Here is a 27,227-nt window from a genome sequence, read left to right as displayed (position 1 = left end):
GAGGGAGGGAGGGAGAGAGGGAGGGGGAGGGGGAGAGGGGGGGAGAGAGAGAGAGAGAGAGAGAGAGAGAGAGAGAGAGAGAGAGAGAGAGGCGGGTCCCGGGGCAGTCCCGGCCGACAGCCTTGCATCACCGGGTCCCGCGCACCAAGGGAAGCGCGCGCTCACCCTGGCAGCGGCCTTTGTGCGCCTGCGCCGCCGTTGCCTGGCGCCCGCTGGCTAGGGGACGCTGGTCGAGGACGACCCAGTGAAGGCGTAGCGGCAGCCGGGACTCCGGAAGCTCACCCTTCACCCGGAAATGGTTGTTGAGGAAACATGGCGTTGCTGGTGCGAGTCCTTGTGAGTGAAGGCATAATCCTGTGCGGTTGTCCGCGGGCCAGGGTTGGAGTCGGAGAGGTCGGGGTGGGAGAAGCTGGAAGGAAGTGCACAGGGGGAGTCTGTGCGGCGGCGAGGCTGCGCGGCCGCCTCTCTGCGGGGAAACTGAGGCAGCTTCCCACCTCCCTCTAACCTTTTTGGCCGTGGTTTTACCCTCTTAGGAGGAGAGGGAGAGTGACATCGGATCTAAATTCGGCGCAGTTTGGTTTTCCTCAGGCACCACCTGTGACCGCTTCCCCTCAGGGAGAGGCAGCACGTGGGGCACTGACTTGAGTTCCGGGAGACAGGGTTCTGTCCAGTCCCTGTTCTGTCACCGAGGTACCGTGTGACGTCGGGCAAGTCACCCTCAGACCTCAGGAGCCTTACGTGAAAAACGAGGACGTTAATCTGCGGCCCTTTAGGATTCTGAGGTTTCCTGGGTTTGTTTCAGAGATCAGTAAGTCAATTCTTCACCACAGTTAAGTGGAATGCTATTACAGATTATTAAGGTGAAAGCTGCACGAAAACTGAGGTCATATCTGTCGTTTTCACTTTGCCTCGTACAGTGTCTGGCATATCATAGGTGTTCAATAAATATTTGTTGAATGAATGAATGAAGAATGAAGTAGGGAAGGACTACTAGACTAATGAGCACCCTTATGGGAAGCTACTGCCCTTCTTGGGATTCAGTCCGGATCCTTCTAGCATACTGTGACCTCTAGGAACTAAAGGAGAAAGAAAGTGGCAGCAGAAAAAGGTTAGGAGGATAGAGAACTTAGTTGCTAACCATGGAGGGATGGGAGAGTATAATTTTAGCAAGTCTTTCAAAACCTGGGTCAAGGACATTGGTTTTTCATAGCTGAGACTGCCTGTTCTTGCCTCTGGTTGTCTTTTGAGTTGTCATTTTACACTTTCTAATATTTTACTATATGGCTTACAAGGACTGCAGTTTTACTTATATTTCTTCTCAGCCTAGCAAAGTGCAGGGCCCAGGATTGCTGCTCGGTATATATTTGTTTGAAGGATAGCTTTTATAACCTACAGAAAGATTCACTTGGCGGAGTAATTGTTGATGCAAGAGCAAAAATTGATTCAGATCAGGACTGCTGAGGAAATGATGACTAGGATGTCCCAGGTTATTTAGTTGTTTGTGTGTGTGTGTGTCTGTTTTACTTTTTAAGTATATTTTTTATTGACTTCAGAGAGGAAGGGACAGGGAGAGAGATAGAAACATCAATGATGAGAGAGAGAGTCATTGATCCGCTACCTCCTGCATGCCCCCTACTGGGATTGAGCCCACAACCTGGGTATGTGCCCTTGACTGGAATTGAACCCGGAACCCTTTAGTCCACAGGCTGATGCTCTATCCACTGAGCCAAACCAGCTAGGGTCCAAGTTATTTAGTTTTTAAGATGGATACTTGGGGGAGGAGATGAAAAGTTTATTGGGCTGTATACCTGAAATATATCTCTTGGTTTGTTTTGGAAGTTAGCGGATGCCCCAGCTATCTTAAATACTCTTATTCCTGAGCATGTGGACTGTTTCAGGTTCATTTCTTCTTAGGTGGTAGCATCCATAGAATCTACTTCTCTGAATGGATTCTGTTAATTGGATCTGTCCTTTATTAGTTGGATCACCCCTATCCCCATTTATCCCTTTCTAGTAATCTTTTTCGGGGAAAAGTAAGTTTAGATAAGGAAAGTCACTTTCACTTTATACAGTGACTAGAGGCCCGCTGCACGAAATTCGTGCACGGTGGTGGTGGTGGGGGGTGTCCCTCAGCCTGGCCTGCACCCTCTCCAATCCGGGACCCCTCGGGGGATGTCCGACTGCCTCTCGCAATCTGGGACCGCTGGTTCCTAACTGCTCGCCTGCCTGCCTGCCTGATCGCCCCTAACTGCTCCCCTGCTTGCCTGATTGCCCCTAACTGCCTCTGCCTTGCCTCGCACCTGGGACCCAGGATTCCCTCCTCCGACTGGTTGCAGGCACCCAGGACCCGGGTCAGCTTTGCCCGGTCCGGCCGCAGCCATAGGGGACTATGGGGCGTATGGCTTGTCCCTCTCCCAGGCAGGGCCGAGGGGCAGGCACAGCTGCTGGCACCTGGAACCACGGGGCGGGCGGCTTGTCCCTCTCCCGGGCCACTGCCTGGCTGGTTCCCATTCCTCTCTCCCCAGTGTTGAGTGTCTGAGCCTTTATGGCAGGGGTCCTCAAACTTTTTAAACAGGGGGCCAGTTCACTGTCCCTCAGACCGTTGGAGGGCCGGACTATAGTTTAAACAAAACTATGAACAAATTCCTATGCACACTGCACATATCTTATTTTGAAGTAAAAAAACAAAATGGCAAAAACACCCGCATGTGGCCCGCGGGCCGTAGTTTGAGGATGCCTGCTTTATGGCATAAGGGTGTGATGATCATTTGCATATTAGCTCTTTATATATAGGATTCTTTTTGTTTGTTTGTTTGTTTGCTGTTTTTTTTTTAAATTTCTTTATTGATTAAGGTATCACATATTTGTCCTCATCCCCCCATTCCCATCCCACACCCCTCCCCACACATGCCCCCACACCCCTGTTGTCCTTAACCGCTGGTTAGGCTCATATGCATGCACACAAGTCCTTTGGTTGATCTCTCCCCTTTACCCCCACCCTTCCCTGCCCTCCCTCTGAGGCCCGACAGTCTGATCCATGCCTCCTTGTTTCTGGGTCTGTTCTTGTTCATCAGTCTATGTTGTTCATTATTTCCCCTAGATGAGTGAGATCATGTGCTATTAGAAATACACTTATAAGAACCGAAAATGAGACAAGCAATAATGGTTATGGTGTCAGGCAAATGAATCAGTCTGTAGTGAGTTTCTTTCTGGGCTATATATAGGATTCTTTGAAGTCCTTTAAACATCTATATATATAAAAGCCCAGTGACTGGAACGACTGAACGACTGGAACAACAGGTGGCTATGATGTGCACTGTGGCAGCCAACCAGCCTGATCTGGCCCCCAATCGGCACTCAATACCCTGATTGTGGGTGGGGCCAGCTGGCCAATCGCCTGGGGCCCCTCCCCCTGGCCGGCCCCACCCCGATTGGCCCCACCACCACAATAGGGAGCAGGGCAGGCTGGCCTAACCCTTCCCCCCACCAGCCTGGTATTATAATGTAACTAGAGGCCCAGTGCATGAAATTTGTGCACTCAAGTGGGGGTCCCTCAGCCTGGCCTGCGCCCTCTTGCAGTCCCGGAGCCCTCAGGGAATGTCCGACTGATGGCTGCTTAGACCCTCAACCTGGGTATGTGCTCTTGACTGGAATTGAACCTGGGATCCTTCATACCCACGTTGTGGGCCTAAGCCAGCAGTTGGACATCCTTAGTGCTGCCACAGAGGCAGGAGTGGCTCCCACCACCGCCGCTGTATTCGCCAGCTATGAGCCTGGCTTCTGGCTGAGTGGCACTTCCCTTGTGGGAGCGCACTGACCACCAGGGGGCAGCTCCTACATTGAGTGTCTGCCCCCTGGTGGTCAGTGGGCGTCATAGCAACTGGTTGTTCAGCTGTTTGGTCAATTTGCATATTAGCCTTTTATTATATAGGATGTGTGTGACAAAGCAGTGGAAATTCCTGTAGGACAGGTTGAAAGTGTCAGTAAACATGAAAGTAGCAGATATTTATGGATCACCTACTCTGAAGAGGTATTTGGGTTAGGCATGTGAGGAACTCACAGATACAGGAAAGTCCACATGTTTAGGAGTCTGAAGGGCCTTAGTTGTAAGCTTAGCTCTTTTACTTCTGTGGGTGTGACTTTGAGCAAGTCACCTAACTTCTTTGAGCCTCAGATTTTTTTTAAACAGTAAATTTGATAGGATTGATCAGAGAATCAAATGGGACCAGTGATATTTAAATGCTTTTCTAAATTAAAAAAAATTATTTTGAAGATATAAAAAATTTTATTTTTAAAGTCAGCATTGTAAACACTCACATACCCACTATTAGATTTTTTTGGGTTTGTTTGTTAATCCTCACCTGAGGATATTTTTCCATTGATTTTTAGAGAGAGTGGAACAGATGGAGAGAGACAGAGAGAAACATTGATGTGAGGACACACATCAATTGGTTATCTCCTGCATGTGCCCAACCAGGGCCAGGGATTGAGCCTGCAACTGAGGCACATACCCTTGACCGGAATCGAACCTGGGACCTTCAGTCCAAGGGCTGCTCTGTTTACTGAGCCAAACCAGCTAGGGCTAGATTTTTAAAAAAATACTAGTAGATCCCTGTAGTAGTTGTGGATGGATCAGAGAGAGCTGAACTTAGAGACCCCCAAAGTCAATCAGAAGGTACTTAAGTAATCCTGGAAGAAATGATAAAAGCCTATAGTAAGGGGGGAGGAGCAGTATGGTTAAAGAAGGGATGGTTTCAATAGAAAAGAGAGTATATAAGGGCTTGATGAGAGGTTAGATATAGAGGGTGAGGGAGAAGGAGGAATCTTAACAGTGAGTCTCAGGTCAGCCTTTGATAACTGAGTTAATAGTAGTGTCCACTGAGAAGATCCAGCTGGAGATAGATATATTTTTTTCTCTTTTAGCAGCTAGAGAGTTGGTGTTCATGAGAGAGAGCAAGACAGTGCTGAGATAAAGGTTTTAGTTGAAGCAAGATGTTGTTGAGATTTCCTGGGCAATAATATTGACAGCTAACATTTATAGGGCACTTACCATGTGTTAAGCCAGTGATGGGCAACCTTTTGAGCTTGGTGTGTCAAACTTCGCCAAAAAACTGAGCATAACTCGGGTAGTGTGTCACTTTGAGGAAAAAACTAACTCCAAGACTCTAGTCGCAAATGTTTCATCCTCAGGAGCAGCAAATGTTTCATCCTTGGAATGCGGCCGCGTGTCATCAGAAATGGCTACGCGTGTTAGTGCTGACACGCGTGTCATAGGTTTGCCATCACTGTGCTAAGCACTCTTACATACTTTATATATGTGAATTTAATCTTTACAACAGCCCTTTGAAAAGTTAAGCACCATTATTTTTTCCATTTTACTGATTAAGAAAATTGAACCACAGAGTGGTAGTGCTCCTGAAACATTCTCATTAGTCTTCCTTTATTTTTTCTTCTTTCAGACTTATTGGTCTGTTTTATTCCCTCTTCAATGATGGGTTTGGGAAGGAGGAGGAAACTAAAACACTGCTATTGCTGAGTAGCTCCAGCAGAGGAACCGGCCTTTTGAGTAGTGCAATGGGACTTGCTTATAGTTTTACTAGAGGCCTGGTATATAGATTCATGCACCAGTGGGGTCCCTTGGCCTGGCCTGCGGGGATCGGGCTGAAACCGGCTCTCCGACATCCCCCGAGCGGTCCCAGATTGTGAGAGGGCAGTTCTCAGGTGACGCACCCACACCCCAGAATTGGGCTCCCTCCTCTCTGGTTTCGGGTGCGTCACTCGAGAACCGCAGCTGCCAAGTCACCACAACTCGGCAGCTCCTGTGTTGAGCGTCTGCCCTCTGGCAGTCATTGTGTGTCATAACTACCAGTCGAATGGTTGCTTAGGCTTTTATGTATATAGATGAGCTGTCCTGGACATTGGTGATCATTTTTGTTTTTCGTTGACAATAGTAGAAATTACAGAAAGGCACTCTGTACTTTAAAAAATTTTTTAGTAAAATATACATTACATAAATGTACCATTTTAACCATTTTTGAGTTGAGGGCATTAAATACATTCACGTTGTGCTACTACTACCACCAACATCCACTTTTTTTATCTTACAAAACTGAAACTCTGTACTCAGTCTAGGGCAATCGCCATTCTACTTTCTGTCTTTAAGATTTTGACTATTCTAGGTACCTCAGATAAATGGAATCATACGGAATTTGTCCTTTTGTGACTGGATTATTTCACTTAACATAATGCCCTCATGTGTCAGAATGTCCTTCCTTTTTAAGGCTGAATACTATTCTATTGTGTATGCCAGTATATATCACTTTATGTTTATTCATTCATCTGTCAATGGACACTTGGGATACTCCACCTTCTGACTATTGTGAAATAGTATTACCATGAACATGGATATACAAATAACTGTTTGAGTCCCTGTTTTTACTTCTTTTGTGGAATTATTGGAGTGTAAGGTAAGTCTATGTTTAATATTTTGAGGAATTACCATTTAATTTTTTACAGCAGCTAAACCATGTTACATCCTACTAGCAAAACACAGAATTCCAATTTCTCCATGTCTTTACCAATACTTGTTGATTTTGCTTTCATAGTGGCCATCTTAATGGGTGTGAGGTGATAGCTCATTGTAATTTTGATTTGCTTTTCTCTAATGACTAGAGGCCTGGTGTGCAAAATTTGTGCACTCGGGCGGGGGGTCCTCAGGCCAGCTTGAACCCTCTTGCAGTTGGGAGCCCTTGGGGGATGTCTGGGCCTAAGCTGGTAGTCCGACATCCTTTGCGCTTCTGCAGAGGCGGGAGAGGCTCCTGCCACCACTGCTGCGCTTGCCAGCCATGAGCCCAGCTTCTGGCTGAGCGGTACTCCCCCTGTGGGAGTACACTGACCACCAGGGGGAAGTTCCTACATTGAGCGCCTGCCCCCTGGTGGTCAGTGCATGTCATAGCAACCGGTCGTTCCGCCGTTCGGTCAATTAGCATATTAACCTTTTATTATATAGGATTAGTGACATTGAGCATATTTTATATTCTTGTTGGCCTTTAAAATTATATCTTCAGAGAAATGTTTATTCAAGTCCTTTGCCCATTTTTTAAATTGAGTATTGTTTTTTTTTTTTTATTATTGTTGAGTTGTAGGAGTTCTTAATATATTCTGGATATGAATCCCTTATCAGATATATGATTTGGAAATATTTTCTCCCATGCCTTTTCACTTTGTTGGTAGTATTCTTTGATGTACAAAAGTTTTTAATTTTGATGAAATTCAACTTAACTCTTTTTTTCTTTTGTTGCCTGTGCTTTTGGTGTTATATCCAAGAAATCATTGTCAAATCCAATATCATGAAGCTTTCCCTTATATTTTCATAGTTTTAGGTGTTCAATTTAGGTCTTTGGCTTGGCTGGTGTGACTCATTTGGTTGGGCATCATCCTGGGCACAGAAAGATTGCTGGTTCCATTCCTGGTCAGGGCACATGCCCAGTTGCAGGCTTGATCCCTAGTAGGGGCATGCAGGAGGCAGCTGATTTATGTTGCACTCTCATATCATTGTTTCTCTCTTCTCCCTTCCTCTCTCTCTAAAAAAATCAATAAAATTATTTAAAAAACAGTTTTTGACCTATTTTGAGTTAATTTTTGTATATGGTATAAAGTTTTACTATTATTTTTGTTATTTTCTTAGTGTATGCCCTGGGGATTATAATTAACATCTTAATTCATAACGATCTAGTTTGGATTATTACTAACTTGATTTCAATAATAGTATATACAGTATAAAAACTTTGATTATATATTGCTTTGTCCCTTCCCTCCTCTTTTGTGCCATTATTGTCATTCAAATTACATCTTTATAGATTGTGTGCCCATCAACATAGATTTATAATTCTTGCTTTATTCAATTCTTCTAAATTAAAAAATAACTACAAGCAAAAAATACATTTAGAGCATTATAATAAGTGAAATAAGCCAGTCAGAGGAAGACAGGTACCATATGATTTCACTTATATATGGAATCTAATGAACAAAATAAACTAACAAAGTAGAAATAGACTCATAGATAGAGAACAGACCGATAGCTGTCAGAGGGGAGGGGAGTTGTGGGAGTGGGTGAAAAAGGTGAGGGAATTAAGCAAAAACAAACAAACTCAGACACAGACAACAGTATGGTGATTACTAGAGGGAAAAGGGGTAGGGGATGGTAGAAGAGGGCATAAGGGAGTAAATGGTGATGGAAGGAAACGACTTGGGGTAATGAACACATAATACAATATACATATGATGTATTATAGAATTGTACACCTGAAAACATACAATTTTATTAACTAATGTCACCCAGTAAATTCAATTAAAAAGTAAAAAAAGTACATTTATACTATATTTTTTATTTATTTAAATAGTTACCATTACCAGTGCACTTTACTTCTTCACGTGGATTTAAGTTACTGTAGTATAAAAGGCCTTATTTTAGCCTGAAGATCTCCCTTTTTTTTTTTTTTTAAAGTATATTTTATTGATTTTTTACAGAGAGGAAAGGAGAGGGACAGAGAGCTAGAAACATCGATGAGAGAGAAACATCGACCAGCTGCCTCTTGTACACCCCCTACCGGGGATGTGCCCGCAACCAATGTACATGCCCTTGACCGGAATCGAACCTGGGACCTTTCAGTCCACAGACTGATGCTCTATCCACTGAGCCAAACCGGTTTCGGCTGAAGATCTCCCTTTAATATTTGTTGTAGGGCAGGTCTGTTATTGACAGATTTCCTCATTTTTTGTTTATCTAGATAGTCTTAATATTTCCTTCACTTTTGAATAATAGCTTTGATAGATATAGAATTCTTGTTTGATAGTTATTCCCCCTGTCCCCCGCTCCTGCCCCCAGAATTTTGAATATTTTATCCCACTGCCTTTTGGCCTCCATGATTTCTGAGGAGAAATTCGCTGTTAATGTTATTGAGGATCTCTTGTAAATGATGAGTCACTTCTCTTGCTGCTTTTAAGATTCTATCTTTTTATTGTTTTTCAGCAACTTGATTATGATATGTCTATTTGTGGATCTCTTGAGTTTATCCTACTTGGAGTTAGTTGAGTTTCTTAGATTTATAGATTGATTTTTAAAATAAAATTTGGGGTGTTTTCTGCCAGTATTTCTTAAATACTGGTTTCTGTTCTTTTATTTCTCTCTTCTCCTTTTGAGACTCCCAGTTATGCATATGTTGGTAACGTTTGGTGATGTCCCATAGATCTCTGAGGTTCTGTTAAATTTTCTTTATTATTTTTTCTTTCTGTTCTTTAGGTTGGATAATCTCAATTGACCTGTCTTCAAGCTCACTGATTCTGCTGCTCAAATCTGTTGCACCCCTCTAGTGAAATGTTTATTTTATTTATTGTTCTTTTCAACTCCAGAATTTTTATTTATTGTTATTATTATTATTATTAAGCCTCATCTGAGGACATACTTAGAGAGAGGAAGCGGGGGGGTGGGGGGAGAGGAGATGTGAGAGAGAAACATTTATCAATTGCCTTCACTCTGCTCCCTGATTAGGGATCAAATCCCCAACCCAGCTATGTGCCCTGACTGGGATCGAGCCAGCAACCGTTTGATGCACGGGATGATGCTCAAACCAACTGAGCCATTACAGTTGGGCCAGAATTTTTATTTTTAGTTTCTCTCTTTATTGATATTTTCTATCATTTTCATATTTTGCTATAGTTCTTTAGATATGGTTTCCTTTAGTTCTTAAATATTTAAAATAGCTGGTTCAGCCCTGTCCGGTTTGGCTCAGTGGATAGAGCATCGGCCTGTGGACATAGGGTCACGGGTTCGATTCTGGTCAAGGGCACATGCCCGGGGTTGTGGGCTTGATCCCCAGTGGGGGCATGCAGGAGGCAGCCAATCAATGATTCTCATTGTTGATGTTTCTATCTCTCCCTTCCTCTCTGAAATCAATAAAAATATATTAAAAAATAAAATAGCTGGTTCAGAATCTTTGTCTAGTTTGTCTAATGTCTGGGCTTCCTCAGGGACAGTTCCTGTTGATTTTTCTTCCTGTGTATGGATTTCTTTTTTGTGTGTGGATTTTATTTATGTGTTTCATAATTTTTTTTGTTGAAAACTGGTAATTTCAAATAATGTGGAAATCAGTTCTTTCCTTTCCCAGAGTTTATTATTGTATTTCTGTTTGGTGACTTTTCTGACTTAATTCTGTAAAGTTTGTATTTTTTGTTGTGTGCTCTATGCTCAGCTAGCTTGGTGGTCAGATAATGTGTGGTTGGAGAGTTCCTTAAATGCCTGGAACCAGTAAGTCTCCCAGTTTTTTTTGAGGGGCTCCATATACATGTTGGGGCCTTCAACATTCTGCCTTAATCTTCACTTCCTGCTTGTGCAGAGCCTCAAAGTCCATCAGAGATGAGGGCTTAGGGAATTCTCAGGTCTTTTGTGTTTATGTGCACAGCTCTGGGTGTGGGCACAACCCTGTGCATGTGCATGACCTTCAAATTCCCAGGAATATGTCAGCTTTTCAAAGTCCCTGTGAACATTTCATTCCGCTGCTTTCCTTTTTTTTTTTTTTTTTCAATCCTCACTCAAGGGTATTTTTTCCTTTGAATTTTAGAGAGGGAGGGGGGAGAGAAACATTGATGTGAGAGAGACATATCAATTGATTGCCTCCCATACCCCCAACAGGCTCTTTTTAAAAAAATCCTCACCCAAGGATATTTTTCTATTGATCTTTTAGAAAGAGTGGAAGAGAGAGGGAAAGACAGAGAGAAACATTGATGTGAGAGAAACACATTCATTAATTGCTTTCTGTACGTGCCCTGACCAGGGCCCTGGCCAAGGAGGAGCCTACAACCAAGGTACATGCCCTTGACTGGAATTGAACCCTTTGGTGCGCAGGCTGATGTTCTAGTCATTGGGCACACAGGCCAGGGCCCCTGCTTTTCCTTTTAAGCTTTATGTTTAACTTATTGTTTTCCCCAGTTATTATCCACTGCCTCAGGCAGCCACAAAGTTAAACTGCCTTTATTTGTTTGCAGTCAATGCTCTGGAGAAAGGGTTTTTTCATACTGGGTGAGTTCCAAGACATCCTTGCAGATGGAGTATTACTAGACAGATCAAATAATGTCATTCTTTATGAATAAGGCTTTCAGGAGCATTGATCCTATTCAGGAGTCAACTTTTCTTCAGAGAAGACTGGCTCATTTTATTGAATATTAGAGGCCCGGTGCACGAAATTCGTGCACGGGGGGGGGGGTTGTCCCTCAGCCTAGCCTGCACCCTCTCCAATCTGGGACCCCTCGAGGGATGTCCGACTGCCCGTTTAGGCCCGATCCCGGTAGGATTGGGCCTAAACGGGCAGTCGGACATCCCTCTCACAATCCAGGACTGCTGGCTCCCAACTGCTCGCCTGCCTGCCTTCCTGATTGCCCCTAACCGCTTCTGCCTGCCAGCATGATCACCCCGTAACCACTCCCCTGCCAGCCTGATTGATGCCTAACTGCTCCCCTGCCAGCCTGTTTGCCCCTAACTGCCCTCCCCTGCAGGCCTAGTCATCCCTAACTGCCCTCCCCTGGAGGCCCGGCCACCCCTAACTGCCCAACACTGCAGGCCTGGTCCCCCCCAACTGCTCTCCCCTGCAAGCCTGCATCTCCCCCAACTGCCCTTCCCTGCAGGCCCGGTCGCCCCCAACTTCCTTCCTCTGCCGGCCTGGTCCCCCCCAATTGCCCTCCCCTGCAGGCTTGATCACCCCCAACTGCCCTCCCTTGCAGGCCTGGTCCCTCCCAACTGCCCTCCCCTGCTGGCCTGATCGCCCACAACTGCCCTCCCTTGCAGGCCTGGTCCCTCCCAACTGCCCTCCCCTGCTGGCCATCTTGTGGCGGCCATCTTATGTCCACATGGGGGCAGCCATCTTGTGTGTTGGAGTGATTGTCAATTTGCATATTACTCTTTTATTAGATAGGATTAGATAGGATAGAGGCATGGTGCACGGGTGGGGGTGGGGGCTAGCCTGTTTGCCCTGAAGGGTGTCCTGGCTCAGGGTGGGGGTTCCCTTGGGGTGTGGGGTGGCCTGGGCGAGGGGCCTGTGGTGGTTTTCAGGCCGGCCACGCCCCCTGGCGACCCAAGTGGAGGCCCTGGTATCTGGGATTTATTTATCTTCTATAATTGAAACTTTGTATCCTTGAGCGGAGCCAAGCCTCCTGCTCACTCCGTGGCCACAGCCATTTCTGTTGGGATTTATTTATCTTCTATAATTGAAACTTTGTAGCGAAGGCTAAGGCAGGCCAGGGCTGCGGGAGCTTGGCTTCCTCCATCGCTGGGGGCAACTCAAGCCTCCTGCTCTCTCCAGCTCCATGGCTGCCGCCATTTTTGTTGGGATTTATTTATCTTCTATAATTGAAACTTTGTAGCCTTGAGTGTAGGCCTGGGCCGGCCAGGGCGGCAGGGAAGCTTGGCTTCCTCCATTGCTGGGGAAACCCAAGCCTCCTGCTTGCTGCAGCTCTGTGGCTGCAGCCATCTTGGTTGGGTTAATTTGCATATTCACTCCTGATTGGCTGGTGAGCGTGGCTTGTGGGTGTAGTGGAGGTACGGTCAATTTGCATATTACTCTTTTATTAGATAGGATTGCTATTTAGAAACCAAGTCTGGATGCTACATGTATGTGATCATTGCTACCAGGCTGTCATTGCTACCAGTCTATCATTGCTTCCACACACACACACACACACACACACACACACACACACGCACACATATATCTTTGTACCTACTTATCTATGTATATAAAAAATACATACCAATTATTTTTAATTCCAGCCCAATACACATGGTTTATTCTACCCTTCTGCCTTTTCATATTTGTCAACTTCTTTCTCTGATAGAAACTTGACCCTTTATTGTTAATATATTTACTGATTTGCTCAAATCCTTCCAGCATGTAATCAGTTTTTTGAAAGCTCAGATTGGACATCCCCAACAAAGTATGAGGAGGCATAAGTGATAAGCATGGGGAGGCTTGATCCTGGTTCTATTTTGGGTGTTCTCCTTTCATGTGCCCTTTTTTGGCAGAATTTCTAAATTTATATATGCTCCTTGCCTTCTACATATGGAGTCTGATATAGATTTTTGACAGACTTTTTCTTTCTTTCTTTAGAGGAACCAGATTCCAATTAGCATCTCCCAGTGGGTTCCAGTATGCAGCCGGTTGGTACCTTTGTCTCCTACACAGGGACAGTGGGGCAGGGCTCTGTCTGGCATTTTCCAGGTAAGGTTTGTTGTTCCTTTGGTTGGTATGAAAACCTTAGTGTTTATGTGCAAATGTCATGTATTTATAGATTAGCCAAGCAAATTGTGTGATGGAAAAAACTTCATGAGACCACTCCTGGGTCTCTGTGGTGCCAGCTCAGGACTGATTCCTGCAGTATGGTGTCTAGGGCGTTGCTTCTAAATACCCCAACAGTGGAACTTAGCCTAGGATACCATGCTACAGTCTGATGATTTTTACTGTTGGGAGTGTTTCCAGATATTCATCTCAGAGTTAACTTTTCTTCAGTTTTCTTTTCATAGACGCTTTTTTTTTTTGTGGGGGGGAGGGGGAGAGGAAGAATGTTTCTTTCTTTGTTTTTTTCTTTTTATGAACATAAAATCCAAAGAATTATTTGAGGCTTTAATTTACTATTGGCACATGAGTTATTATGATGTAGTTTACTGTGGACACTCCTTGAAAGTTTTTTCCTCCTGATTTTGTTAACCGTGAAACTAATTTAGTAATAAAGGAAATAAAAATCACTTATGACCTCAAACCTGAAAACATCTGCTGGTTCTTTTCCAGTCTGTGTGTGTACTAATTTTTTCCTTAGGTACATTAACAAATATCCACAGAATTTTATGTTCTGGTACCTTTTCATTTATTAGAGCAGACATTATTCATATTGTTGGGTAGAGTTCATAGTTACATTTTTAATTGTTACATGTCATTCTATTTACTTACCTTTTGTTTAATATTAAAATTATTTCCAAAATTTTTTGCCATTATAGGTTTTAATGCAGTTATAATTTTCTTGATTAATAGTTTTTCTTATTTTTAATAATTAAAGTTAGCCCTGGCTGGTTTGGCTCAGTGGATAGAGCGTCGGCCTGCGGACTGAAGGGTCCCAGTTTTGATTCCGGTCAAGGGCATGTACGTGGGTTGCGGGCACATCCCCAATAGGGGGTGTGCAGGAGGCAGCTGATCGATGTTTCTCTCTCATCGATGTTTCTAACTATCCCTCTCCCTTCCTCTGTAAAAAATCAATAAAATATATTAAAAAAAATTAAAGATAAATTCCTAGGCGGGTATACCCTTGGTCAAAGGGTATGAACATTTTCTTCTCCAAAAGCTATTTTAATTTATGCTGCCACCAGCAATGTATGTATAACTAGTTTTTCATTCTTATCTCCCCTAAATTAGGTATTTAAAAATATTTTAAACTAAGTGGTTAGGAAGTATTACCTTGTTTTGCTTTGCATTTATTTGTCTACCTAACAGGGTTAATTTAAACATTTTTTTCTTTATCAGTTGTATTTCAAATGGGAAAATTTGTATGCTTATATAATTTCTCCATTTATTTACTGGGACTTTATTTTTCTTACCAATTTGTTTGTTTGTTTGTTTGTTTATTTATTTATTTATTTATTTATTTTCTTACCAATTTATATGAATTCCTTCTGTAGCCATTAACTTTCTTTTCTATATTTGATGCAGTTAAAATTATTTTTGATATAAATTACTAATACAGACGGTCCCCAACTTATGATTTGACTTATGATTTTTGACTTTACAATGGTATAGAAGCCATATGCATTCAGTAGAAACCATACTTCAGTTTTGAATTTTGATCTTTTCCTGGGCTAGTGATATGTGGTTTAATACTCGTGTGATGCTGAGCATTGGTAGCAAGCCGCAGCTCCCAATTAGCCACATGATCACGAGGGTAAACAACTGATACTGTACAGTGTATGCATTGTGTTAGGTGATTTTGCCCAACTGTAAACTAATGTAAGTGTTCTGAGTAAGTTTAAGGCTAGGCGAAGTTATGTTCAGTAGGTTAGGTGTATTAAATGCATTTTCGACTTACAGTGTGTTTATTGGATTGTGACTCCATTGTAAGTCAAGGAGCATCTGTATATATATTTATGTATTTATCTATACTAATAAAAGGGTAATATGCTAATTAGGGCGGATGTCTTCCGGACATCCATCCGGATGTCCATCCGGACAAAGCCACAGCGGCTGCGAGGCCCGGGGCTCACAGCAGCCTTGAGCCCCGTTGGCTGTGAGAGGGGGCAGGCCGGGCTGAAGGACCTCCCCCAGGGCACGAATTTTCATGCACCGGGCCTCTGGTCTATAATAATAAAATGGTAATATACTAATTAGACTGATGTCATTCCGGACGAAGCTGGGGCTGGAGCGAAGACCCGGTCCCAGGTGCCTGTCGGCGGCCGGAGGGAAGCCCGGGTTCCAGGTGCCAGAGGGAAGCTGGTTCCGGCAGCCGGGGGAAGGAAGGCCTACTCTTGCACGAGTTTCGTGCATTGGGCCTCTAGTATAAATATAATGTATTAAGATATTTAAAATATAGACTAATTCCCTTCAATTAGTATGTAAACCTTGCCATCCTGAAGAAATGTCTTGGTTGTCCTTGTATTTCCTGGGCTTCTTACTAAGCTAGACACAGAGTAGGTATTAAATGTATGTTGAATAAATAAATAAAGAATATCTCAAATGTATGTTGAATAAATAAAGGCATCTACTCTGGTAGTCAGGCAGCTATTTTTTTTCAGAGTTGGGCTATGTTCTGTTACTTTTTTGTGCATTGAAAAATTTTAATAGAATTTATCTCAATCATTTGTTATTTGTGTGTGTATAGATGGTGGCGGGGGGAACTAATTATATGACTCTCTGACTTATGTTTCATTTTTTGAATCATAAACATTTCTGGGATACCTGATATATACCAGGTATTGTATTAGGCTCTGGGACAGCATTATAGCAAAGCATCTACTTAAATAACTTAGGGTGGTTTATTTCATGCTGACAAGATGTAATTTTAGCCAATGTAAATAAATTGGACATTTTGTCATATTTACTGTACCTGGGTATATACTAGTATATTCCCATCTTTGAGAACCCCTGGTCAGAAACCTCTGCCTCAGAATGATATTCTCAGGTACATGTCTGACAGGCAAATATGGCTCAGAATGAGAAAGAACTTTTGAGTTAATTAGAATTGTGGTGTAATGGATGTGTGGGTTGCATTTTGATAGTAAATTTATTCTCATTGGACATATTGAGGCAATGGTTGGGAGAATGTATTTTAAGGGCATGACATAAAAGAATCCTTCTTTGGATGAGTGGTAGTATCAGGTGATGTTATCTTTAACTCTTTGCACTCGCTTGCTTTTTTGTCGATTCCTTTATTCTACTCGGGATTTAATTTTTTAAATACCCCAGATTTCACAAAGCGTGGCAGTAGAATAAAAAACTGGAGTTTCTTTTCATACAAACTTATTTATTTGGATTTTTTATATTTTAAATTATTGATAGATTCAAAGAGTAATTTGCACTCGACATCCGAGTGCAAAAGGTTAAAAAGCTAGGGACATTGTACTCTTTCCTAAATAATCTCTTGAAGTTGTCATAGTATGATGAGTCTGCTTTAAAAAATTTTTTTTGAAATAATTTAAACATACAGAAAAGTTGTAAAAATAGTATATACCCTTCATCTAGCTTCCTTGAATGTTAACGTCCTATGTAACCATAGTGCAATTATTGAAACCAGGAAATTAACATTGATATAATACTATTAACTAATCAACACACCTTTGTCCAGTATTTCTCCCCCCTGATGTCCTTTTGTAGTCTCTCAATAATGGGTTTGTGTAATATTTTCTTTCTTTTTTTTTTTTTTTTTTAAATATTTTATTGATTTTTTACAGAGAGGAAGAGAGAGGGATAGAGAGCTAGAAACATCGATCAGCTGCCTCCTGCACACCCCCTACTGGGGATGTGCCCGCAACCAAGGTACATGCCCTTGACCGGAATCGAACCTGGGACCTTTGAGTCCGCAGGCCGACGCTCTATCCACTGAGCCAAACCGGTTTCGGCATGGGTTTGTGTAATATTTTCTTATAATTAGACTAGAGGCCCAGTGCATGAAATTCGTGCACTGGGGGGAGGGGGTGTCCCTCAGCCCAGCCTGCACCCTCTCCAATCTGGGACCCCTCAGGAGATGTCCGACTGCCGGTCCCTGCGGGATTGGGCATAAACTGGCAGTCTGACATCCCTCTCACAATCCGGGACTGCTGGCTCCTAACAACTTGCCTGCCTGCCTGCCTGCCTGATTGCCCCTAACCGCTTCTGCCTGCCAGCCTGATAGCCCCCTAACCACTCCCATGCCGGCATGATTGATACCTAACTGCTCCCCTGCCGGCCTGACCACCCCCAACTGCCCTCCCCTGCAGGCCTGGTTGCCCCCAACTGCCCTCTCCTGCAGGCCTGGTCCTCCTCCCCCAGCTGCCCTCCCCTGCAGGCCTGGTCGCCCCCAACTGCCCTCCTCTACTGGCCATCTTGTGACAATGTGGGGGCGGCCATCTTGTGGCCATATTGTGACAACGTGGGGGCAGCCATCTTTTGGTGACCATCTTGTGACGACATGGGGGTGGCCATCTTGGGACGATGTGGGGGCAGCCATCTGGTGATGATATGGGGGTGGCCATCTTGTGGTGGCCATCTTATGACGACGTGGGGGCAGCCATCTTGTGATGTGAGGGTGTGAGGGTCAATTTGCATATTACCTCTTTATTATGTAGGATTGAGGTTATGCATTTTTGGCAAAAGTAATGTTCCTTTCTCAGTGCATCATATTGGGATACTTGCTGCCAGTATGTCTTTTTACTAGTGATGTTAACTTTGATCACTTGGTTATTAAATTGGTGTCTGTCAGGTTTCCCTACTATAAAGTTATCATTTTTCTCTTTTTAATTAGTAAGTATTTTGTGAGAAGACACTTTGAGACTATGCAAATATTCTGTTTCTGATCATACTTTTGCTTACTACATTTACCATCCATCAATGGTTCTTGTTTTAAAGTGATACATAATACTAATTAATTTAAAATTTGTGATTAAAAACATAACATTAAATTTACAATCTTAACCATTTTTAATTGTACAGTTCAATAGTGTAGAGTATAATCACATTGTTATACAGCAGATCTCTAGAACTTTTTCATTTTATAAAACGGAAACTTGATATCCATGCAACACTCTTTCCCCACTCTCTGCCTTTAGTAAACACCTTTCTACTTTCTGTTTCTATGATTTTGACTACTTTACATACTTCATATGAGTGGAATATGCAGTATTTGCTCTTTTGTGACTTATTTTGCTTAGCATAATGTCCTCAAGATTCATCCATGTTATATCATGTAACAGGGTTTCTTTTTTAAGGCTGCATAATATCCCATTATATGTCTATACCACATTTTCTTTAGCTAGTTATCTGTAGATGGGCATTTGGGTTGCTTCCACATCTTGGCTATTATGAATAATGCTGTAATACATGTAAGTGTGCAAGTATTTATTTATTCCATTATTTATTTATATCAGGAGCTCATGGGTATTTATTTTCATCTATGAGTTATAATTCATTATTCTGATTATTTATTTTGTTAATCTTATTGTCCCAGTTTTGGCTGTTGGGAACTCCTTCAAGTTCCTTTCTACATGCCTTCAATATTTTTATTGATTTGGGAGAGGGAGAGAGAGAGAGAAACATCAAGGGTGAGAGAGAATCACTGATTGGCCGCCTCCTGTACATGTGCTCTGACCAGGAATCAAACTGTGCCACTGAGCCAAGTCGGCCGGGCACCTTCATCATTTTTTAACACTTATTTTCTGGTACTGCAAGATATTTCAGGTTCATGTTATATTTTCTTTGCTCTAGCCTGGGATTCAACAGTTTCTCTGAGGAGCCTTGGTTCATTTTCTTGGAGAATGGTTGCTAATTGTGCATGAGCCTGTGTTATTAAATTTTACTTAGGTTTTTGAAAGCTGCGTGACATAGAGTCATCTGAATATATGTTCTACCGTTTAATGAACTTTACTTCTTTAAGCCTTAGTGTCCTCATTTCTAAACTGGGAAAAGAAATATTATCTATTTTTGCATGTTTATTATGAGATAAACATAAGTAAAACACTAAGCATATAGGTGCTGGGCATATAGGAGATCTTCAATAAGTTGTAGTAAATTTTTTTTTTTTTTTGTCCTCACCTGAGGATATTTTTTCCATTGATTTATTTTATTTTATTTTTTTAGAGAGAGTAGACGGAAAGGTGGCGGGGGGAGAGGGGGAACATAGATGTGAAAGAGACACATTGACTGATTGCCTCTCATTTGGACTCCCCAACTGGGCCAGGGATTGAGCCTGCAACTGAGGTAAGTGCCCTTGACTGGGAATCAAACCTGCAACCTTTCGGACTGCTGGCTGACGCTCTAAACACTGAACCAAACTGGCCAGGGCTGTAGTAAATGTTTGTTGCTGCTTATGTTCATGCTGCTGAGATAAATTTTCTCCTCAAGGTGTAAATTGAAACTTTAAGAAAGAAGTTTGTGCTAAAATTATATTAAGCAAGTTGCCACCTTTCCTTGGGTCTTAGTTTCCTCATCTGTGAAATGAAAAGGTTGGATTTAGATGTCTGAGATTTCTTCCAGCTCAAGTGTTGTTATTCTAAGTTACTTCTTAGTTCTTGTATTGCTTTTTCTCCAAGCTAAACAGTCTCAATTCATTTTAACCTTTCCACTAAGACCTTTTATTCATCTCTTTGATCATTCCTGTGGTTCTTTTCTGGACCTTCTCCAGGTTGTCCTATTTAAACACACACACACACACACACACACACACACACACACACACACACAACATGAAAAACAATCTGCCTAGTTTTTATTGAGTGTCGCTCCATGCCCAGAATGGTGTTGAGCATTGGGTCAGAAAATAAAAGAAGTTTAAGATAGACTGAGCCATAGTAGAGCTTATACTTTTGCTAAAAGGACCAGACACACCCATGGTAATCAAGAAACACTTGAGTCCTTCCCTTCTTCTCTTTCCCTTTTCCCTTCTTCCCTCCCTCCCTTCCTTCTTTCCTTCTGGGTCTCTTCATTTTCAGAACCTTTTTGGAAGCAAAATATAAGGGCAAAATCTTATATATTTTTTAACACAGGGCTGTCTGAAAAAGTTTATTTTTGAAGTTGTCTGGAACAGGTCTTTACATTTATATTATGCATTATAGTTTGCATATCTTTTTAACATACATTATTTTATTTGACTCTCAAAACAAATTTATGAGATAGGAAGAGCTAGAGTTTCAGCCTAAGTCTTCTGATTCAGTGGTTTTCTCTTTCCATTATACCATGGCTTCCTCACCTCTGCCTTCTCACTCATCTCTCTCCTGCTCACTTCTTTAAAAAAAAATAATAATAAAAAAATATATATATATACACACATATATATGTGTGTATATATATATATTGATTTCAGAGAAGAAGGGAGAGGGAGAGAAAGATAGAAACATCAATAATGAGAAAGAAGCATATAAGCATAACCAATGGACACAAAACTCTGGGGGGTGAGGGCATGTATGGGAGTGGAGTAGGGGGGCAATGGTAAGATATGTACACATATAATACCTTAATAAAAAAATGGAAAAAAAATAATGAGAAAGAAACATTTGCTGCCTCCCACCCCCCACCCCACAAACACACCCTACACCAGGGATTGAGACTGTTATCTGGGCATATGCCCTGACCAGGAACGAACTGTGACCTCCTGGTGTATAGGTCAATGCTCAACCACTTAACCATACTGGCTGGGCTCCTGCTCACTTCTTAAGTCTTCTCTATGAAGGCTTTTCTGACAATTCTAGGTCATTCTTTTCCATCTCCAAATTTCTGTTGTTTACTAGTACACTGCCTATTCCACATCTTTAAGCATTTTTGTACATTTTATTGAAGTATAATAAAAACACAGAAAAAGGAATAAATCATTAGTGTACAGCTCAATGAATTATTACAAAGTAAACATAACCAGCATCCAGATCAAGAAGTAGAACCCCAGAAACCTCCTTGATCCCCTCTCGTCACTACCCATAAGCAAGGTTAACCATGGTCTTCACTTTAAACACTGTGGAGTAGTTTTGCCTTTGGTACATACTTTCTTGTGTTTGCTTTCATTCAACTTTGTTTCAGAAATTCATCCATGTTGTTTTGTGTAGTAATAGTTTATTCATTCTTATCCTATATAATAAAAGCCTAGTATACAAATTGTCCCTTGGGCGGTTGTTCAACTGGGAGATTGGGAGTTTGACCACTCGCTATGATGTGTGCTGACCACCAGGGGATGGTGTGGAACATGGCGGGCATTGGCAACACAGCGCTGGCAGTGGGTGGCAGTGGAGGCACTGCCGGCCCTGATGGGCTCTGACGAGAGTGGGACCACAGCAGGATGGTGGAGCAGGTGAGGGGGCAGCGCCAGGCCAAGGCGGGGTTCTAGGTGGGGTTGTGGGGCTGTGAGGCTGGGGGTGCAAGCTGGGGCCCCGATCTCTGCAGGTCACCCCGAGGGACCCCACCCGTGCACGAATTTGTGCACTGGGTCTCTAGTTGTGATATAACATCATATGGATATACCACGATTAATTTATCTATTCTCCTATTGATGGATATTTGTATTGTTTCCAGTTTGGATTTTTATTAATACTGCTGCTTTGAATACTCTTGTGCCTGTTTTTTGGTGAACATATGTACACATTTCTGTTGGAGTATACGTACTTAGAAATTAAATTACCGAGTCATATAGGATGTGCATATATTCACTTTTGATACTGTCAAATAATTTTCCAAAGTGATCATACTGTTTTACACTTCCACCAACAGTATATGAGAGTTCTAGTTGCTTTACATCCTTGCTACCCCTTTTATTGTGTGTGTGGTAGGTGATCTTTAACCCTTGCACTCACTTGCTTTTTTCTCGATTCCTTTATTCTACTCGGGATTTAATTTTTTAAATACCCCAGATTTTACAAAGCGCGGCAGTAGAATAAAAAACGAGTTTCTTTTCATACAAACTTATTTATTTGGATTTTTTTATATTTCAAATTATTGATACATTCAAAGAGTATAAAAAGAGCTGCTACCGATGCTAACCGTGTCGAGTCACACTCGACATCCGAGTGCAAAAGGTTAAAATGTGATATTTGATTCTGTTTCATGAGTAGTGAGTCTTCTTTCTCTTCTCCACAAGTTATGAGCTTCTCAAGGATAGGGATTCTGTTTGTATTCTAAAACCTGGTGCAAGGCTGGCATTTTATAGGGGTTGGATGAATGAAGCATGTAAGGACAGGAAGGAAATAATAAGACATAACCATGTAGGTGGTTTCATTTGTTCATTCAACACATATTGAGTGTTACCCATGTACCATGCATTGTACTTGATCCTGGTATTCTACCTAGTTCCTATTGTCATGGATCTTTTAGGTAGTAGTGATAGAAAATAAACAAGTAAATATATATCCTATATAATAAAGCAGTAATATGCAAATTGACCATCACTCCAACACACAAGATGGCTGCCCCCATGTGGACACAAGAAGGCCAGCAGGGGAGGGCAGTTGGGAAGGACCGGGCCTGCAAGGGAGGGCAGTTGGGAGCGACCAGGCCTGCAGGGGAGGGCAGTTGGGGATGACTGGGCTGGCAGAGGAGGGCAGTTGGGGGTGACCAGTCCTGCTGGGGAGGGCAGTTAGGGGTGACTGGGCCTGCAGGGGAGGGCAGTTGGGGGGGACCCAGGCCTGCAGGAGAGGACAGTTGTGGGGGACCAGCCCAGGAGAGGAGGGCAGTTGGGGGCAACCAGGCCTGCAGGGGAGGGCAGTTAGGGGTGACCGGGCTGGCAAGGGAGGGCATTTAGGGGTGACTAGGCCTGCAGGGGAGGGCAGTTGGGGGCAACCATGCCTGCAGGGGAGGACATTTAGGGGTGACCAGGCCGGCAGGGGAGGGCAGTTAGGGGTGACCAGGCCAGCAGGGAAGGGCAGTTAGGGGCAATTGGGCTGGCAGGGGAGCACTTAGCTGTCGATCAGGCTTGCAGGGGAGTGGTTAGGGGGTGATCAGGCTGGCAGGCAGAAGCAGTTAGGGGCTATCAGGCAGGCAGGCAGGCGAGCAGTTGGGACCCAGCAGTCCTGGATTGTGAGAGGGATGTCCGACTTCCTGTTTTAAGTCCGATCCTGGTGGGCAGTCAGACATCCCTTGAGGGGTCCCAGATTTGAGAATGTGCAGGCTGGGCTGAGGGACACCTTCCCCCCGCACCCCCCCCCCCTGCACGAATTTCATGCACCGGGCCTCTAGTACACACACACACAGTACATTGTAATGAGTACTGTGAATAAAATAAACAGGTTACTGCTATGATAGAGAATAATGGGATAATAACTATTTTAGATAAAATGGTCAGAGAAGGCCTCTTTGAAGTGACATTTGAGTATTTCAAGGGTATTTTTTCTCTTTTACAAAAATTACTGATATCTTTTAAATTTAAAGGAAAAAATTATGTCTTTAAAGATCAAGCCGAAGCTGGTTTGGCTCAGTGGATAGAGCGTCGGCCTGTGGACTGAAAGGTCCCAGGTTCAATTCCGGTCAAGGGCATGTACCTTGGTTGCGGGCACATCCCCAGGAGGGGGTGTGCAGGAGGCAGCTGATCGATGTTTCTAACTTTCTATCCCTCTCCCTTCCTCTCTGTAAAAAATAAAATATATATTAAAGATCAAGGGAGTCTTTTTGGTAGCCACTGGGGTATAAAAAAGTAAACGTGTGTGCTTATAGAGGTGTGTAGGTATGGGGAAGCTAGATGTTGTCCTTTGTACTAGATACCTAGGTAATTCAGTAGTTCAATATAGTGTTAAATGTTATCTAATGAGTAATGGTAGGACAGAAGTACATCAGGTAATGAGACAGTCATAGAAGCAATCTATTGGTTACTCTTGGAGTTATGGGCAAAGAGAAAAATCATGTAATCTAATAGAAGAGAACTCTCCCCAAATCTGAAACTGCTGTTGCTTGTTTTTTGAACCTGTCTAAGTGCTTTGTGTTTTAGATGGACTATTACATTGATGTATGTGATGTAATGGGAGGTGTTTTGTGTTTAGTCTGTGTTTTACAAAGCCTGCTTGATACCTATGAGTAAAAGTTTAAGTGTCCTTGGGACTGACCAGAAGAATCCTGACTAATCTTTTAATGTCCTTGTTTGGAAAGAAAAGTAAATAGTAACTCTCCACAATTAGAAATTCCATTTTTTTCTTCATTAGGATTATGGAAAACATTATTTTCATTTCAAGTGTCTCATGTCTTCTTGGAATAAGCCAGCATTGGAGGATAATCCTCCTCCTGCCCCCTTCCCCTCCCTTTTTATTATAAAGACTAGAGGCCCAGTGCATGAAATTCGTGCACGGAGGGGGGTTGTCCCTCAGCCCAGCCTGTACCCTCTCCAATCTGGGACCCCTCAAGGGATGTCCGACTGCCCGTTTAGGCCCGATCCCTGGGATCGGGCCTAAACGGGCAGTCGGACATCCCTCTCACAATCCAGGACTGCTGGCTCCCAACTGCTTGCCTGCCTGCCTTCCTAATTGCCCCTAACCGCTTCTGCCTGCCAGCCTGATCACCCCCTAACCACTCTGCTGCCAGCCTGTTTGCCCCCAACTTCCCTCCTCTGCTGGCCTGGTTACCCCTAACTGCCCTCTCCTGCAGGGTTGATCACCTCCAACTGCCCTCCCTTGCAGGCCGGGTGCCTCCCAACTGCCCTCACCTGCTGGCCATCTTGTGGTGGCCATCTTGTGTCCACATGGGGGCAGGATCTTTGACCACATGGGGGCAGCTATATTGTGTGTTGCAGTGATGATCAATCTGCATATTACTCTTTTATTAGATAGGATAGAGGCCTGGTACAGGGGTGGGGGCCAGCTGGTTTGCCCTGAAGGGCGTCCCGGATCAGGTGGGGGTTCCCTTGGGATGTGGGGCGGCCTGAGTGAGGGGCCTGTGGTGGTTTGCAGGCAGGCCACGCCCCCTGGCAACGCAAGGGGAGGCCCTGGTATCTGGAATTTATTTTCCTTCTACAATTGAAACTGTAGCCTGGAGCAGAGCCAAGCCTGGGGCTCCCTCTGAGGCCCACAGCCATTTGTGTTGGGGTTATAATTGAAACTTTGTTGCCTTAAGCGGGTGGGCCCGGCCAGGGTGTGTGGAAAGCTTTGCTTCCCCTGTTGCCGGCGGCAACCCTGGCCTGCTCTCTCAAGCTCCATTCTGCCGCCATTTGTTTGAATTTGTTTACCCTCTATAATTGAAACTTTGTAGCTTGAGTGGAGGCTTAGGCCTGCGACGGCTGGCAGAAAGCTTGGCTTCCTCTGTTACCTAGGAAACCTTGCTCTCTGTGGCTGTAGCCATCTTGGTTTGGGTTAATTTGCATACTCGCTCTGATTGGATGGTGGGCGTGGCTTGTGGGTGTGTTGGAGGTATGGTCAATTTGCATATTTGTCTATTATTAGATAGGATTAGAGGCCCGGTGCATGAAATTCATGCCCTGGGGGGGCATGGTCCCTCAGCCCGGCCTGTGCCCTCTAGCAGTCTGGGACCCTTCAGGGGATGTCCGCCTGCCGGCTTAGGCTCGATTCCCGGGGATTGGGCCTAAGCTGGCAGTCAGACATCCCTCTCACAGTCTGGGGCTCTTGCAGTCCGGGACCTCTCGCTCCTTACTGCTCGCCTGCAGTGGAGGCAGGCGAGGCTCTCACCACTGCCGCTGCGCTCACCAGCCGTGTGCCCAGCTTCTGGCTGAGTGGCGCTCCCGCTATGGGAGCACACTGACCACCAAGGGACAGCTCCTGCGTTGAGCGTCTGCCCCCTGGTGTCAGTGCGCATCATAGCGACCAGTTGTTCTGCCATTTCGTTGATTTGCATATTAGGGTTTTATTACATAGGATAATACAACATTATTGAGAGCTTGGAAACTAGATTCTTAAATTCACGCATAGTTCTACTAATTTAATGAAGTAACTTTTTCATTTCAGTGTGTTCTTTCCTAGGCTTACCCATATGCATTCATATTTTTACCTATTATTTTATACATATTAACGTGTTTTTTCATGTTGCTAAAAATAATCTAGTGTAAGTTATGGACTTTGAGTAATAATAATATGTCTATATAGGTTCATTGATTATAACAAATGTACCACTCTTGTGGAGGATATTGATAATAGGGGATGCTTTGTGTATGGGGGAGAGTGGATATGTATATTGGAGCGCTCTGTACTTCCTGCTAATTTTTCTTGTGAACCTAAAACTTCTTTAAAAAATAAACTATTTAAAAAATCTCAGTGTAGCCCTAGCTGGTTTGGCTCAGTAGATAGAGCGTTGGCCTGTGTACTGAAGGGTCCTGGGTTCAATTCTGGTTGAGGGCACATGCCTGGGTTGCGGGCTCTATCCCCAGTAGGGGGCATGCAGGAGACAGCTGATCAATAGTTCTCTCATCATTGATGTTTCTATCAAATCTCTCCCTCTCCCTTCCTCTCTGAAATCAATAAAAACATTAAAAAAAATCTCAGTGGTTACTGGATTTTCCATTGAGTACCTTAATTTAATTAACCATCTCCTTTCTTAGTAGACTTTCCCCCAGTTTTACCCACATTCACTCTACAATGAGGATCTCTTACATGTATTTTTTTATTAGGAATTTATTTTCAAAATTATGTTTATGGGTCTTTATTATAATAATACCAATCTAGTAGTGTTGTAGTGAGGATCAAATAAGGTGATATATGTAAGGTACTTAGCATAGTACCTGGCACATGATAATAGTTGATAATTTTGCTATTATATTGCCAAAATACTTTCAAATGCAATGTGTGAACATAAAAGGAAGGCAATTCTGATCTGAACAATGATGATGGTGATGAAGGAAGCTTCTATTATTTATTGAGTGTATATTTTGTAAAAGGCATTTTACATATACAGTAGTCCCCCCTTATCCCTGGGGGATATGTTCCAATACCCCCTGTGGATGCCTGCAACCGCGGATAGTAACGAACCCCACATATACTATATTTTTTCCTATACATACATACATACCTATGATAATGTTTAATATGTAAATTAGGCACA

At 43.3% G+C, this 27,227-nt stretch overlaps 1 protein-coding gene across 2 annotated transcripts in view; it reads left to right on the top strand.

Moving 5' to 3' along the window:
* The first annotated feature begins 219 nt into the window (after positions 1–219).
* The window catches only part of UQCC1 (ubiquinol-cytochrome c reductase complex assembly factor 1), a 117,596-nt gene continuing 90,588 nt past the window's right edge, over positions 220–27,227 (top strand). The window contains exons 1-2 of one of the 2 annotated variants that reach the window (XM_079784067.1): positions 220–336; positions 13,158–13,268. In XM_079784067.1, coding sequence (XP_079640193.1) covers positions 313–336; positions 13,158–13,268 — 135 coding nt within the window. In that variant the 5' untranslated portion in view covers positions 220–312. Of the gene's footprint in view, positions 337–448; positions 809–13,157; positions 13,269–27,227 lie in introns of those variants that run through there. The other variant, XM_079784068.1, reaches the window with a different exon arrangement.

This window comes from Cnephaeus nilssonii (genome assembly GCF_951640355.1).
Source record: "Cnephaeus nilssonii genome assembly, chromosome: 11".
Taxonomy (NCBI): Eukaryota; Metazoa; Chordata; class Mammalia; order Chiroptera; family Vespertilionidae; genus Cnephaeus; species Cnephaeus nilssonii.
The sequence above is the reverse complement of the archived record's forward strand: the minus strand, read 5'-3'. Positions and strand labels throughout refer to the sequence as shown.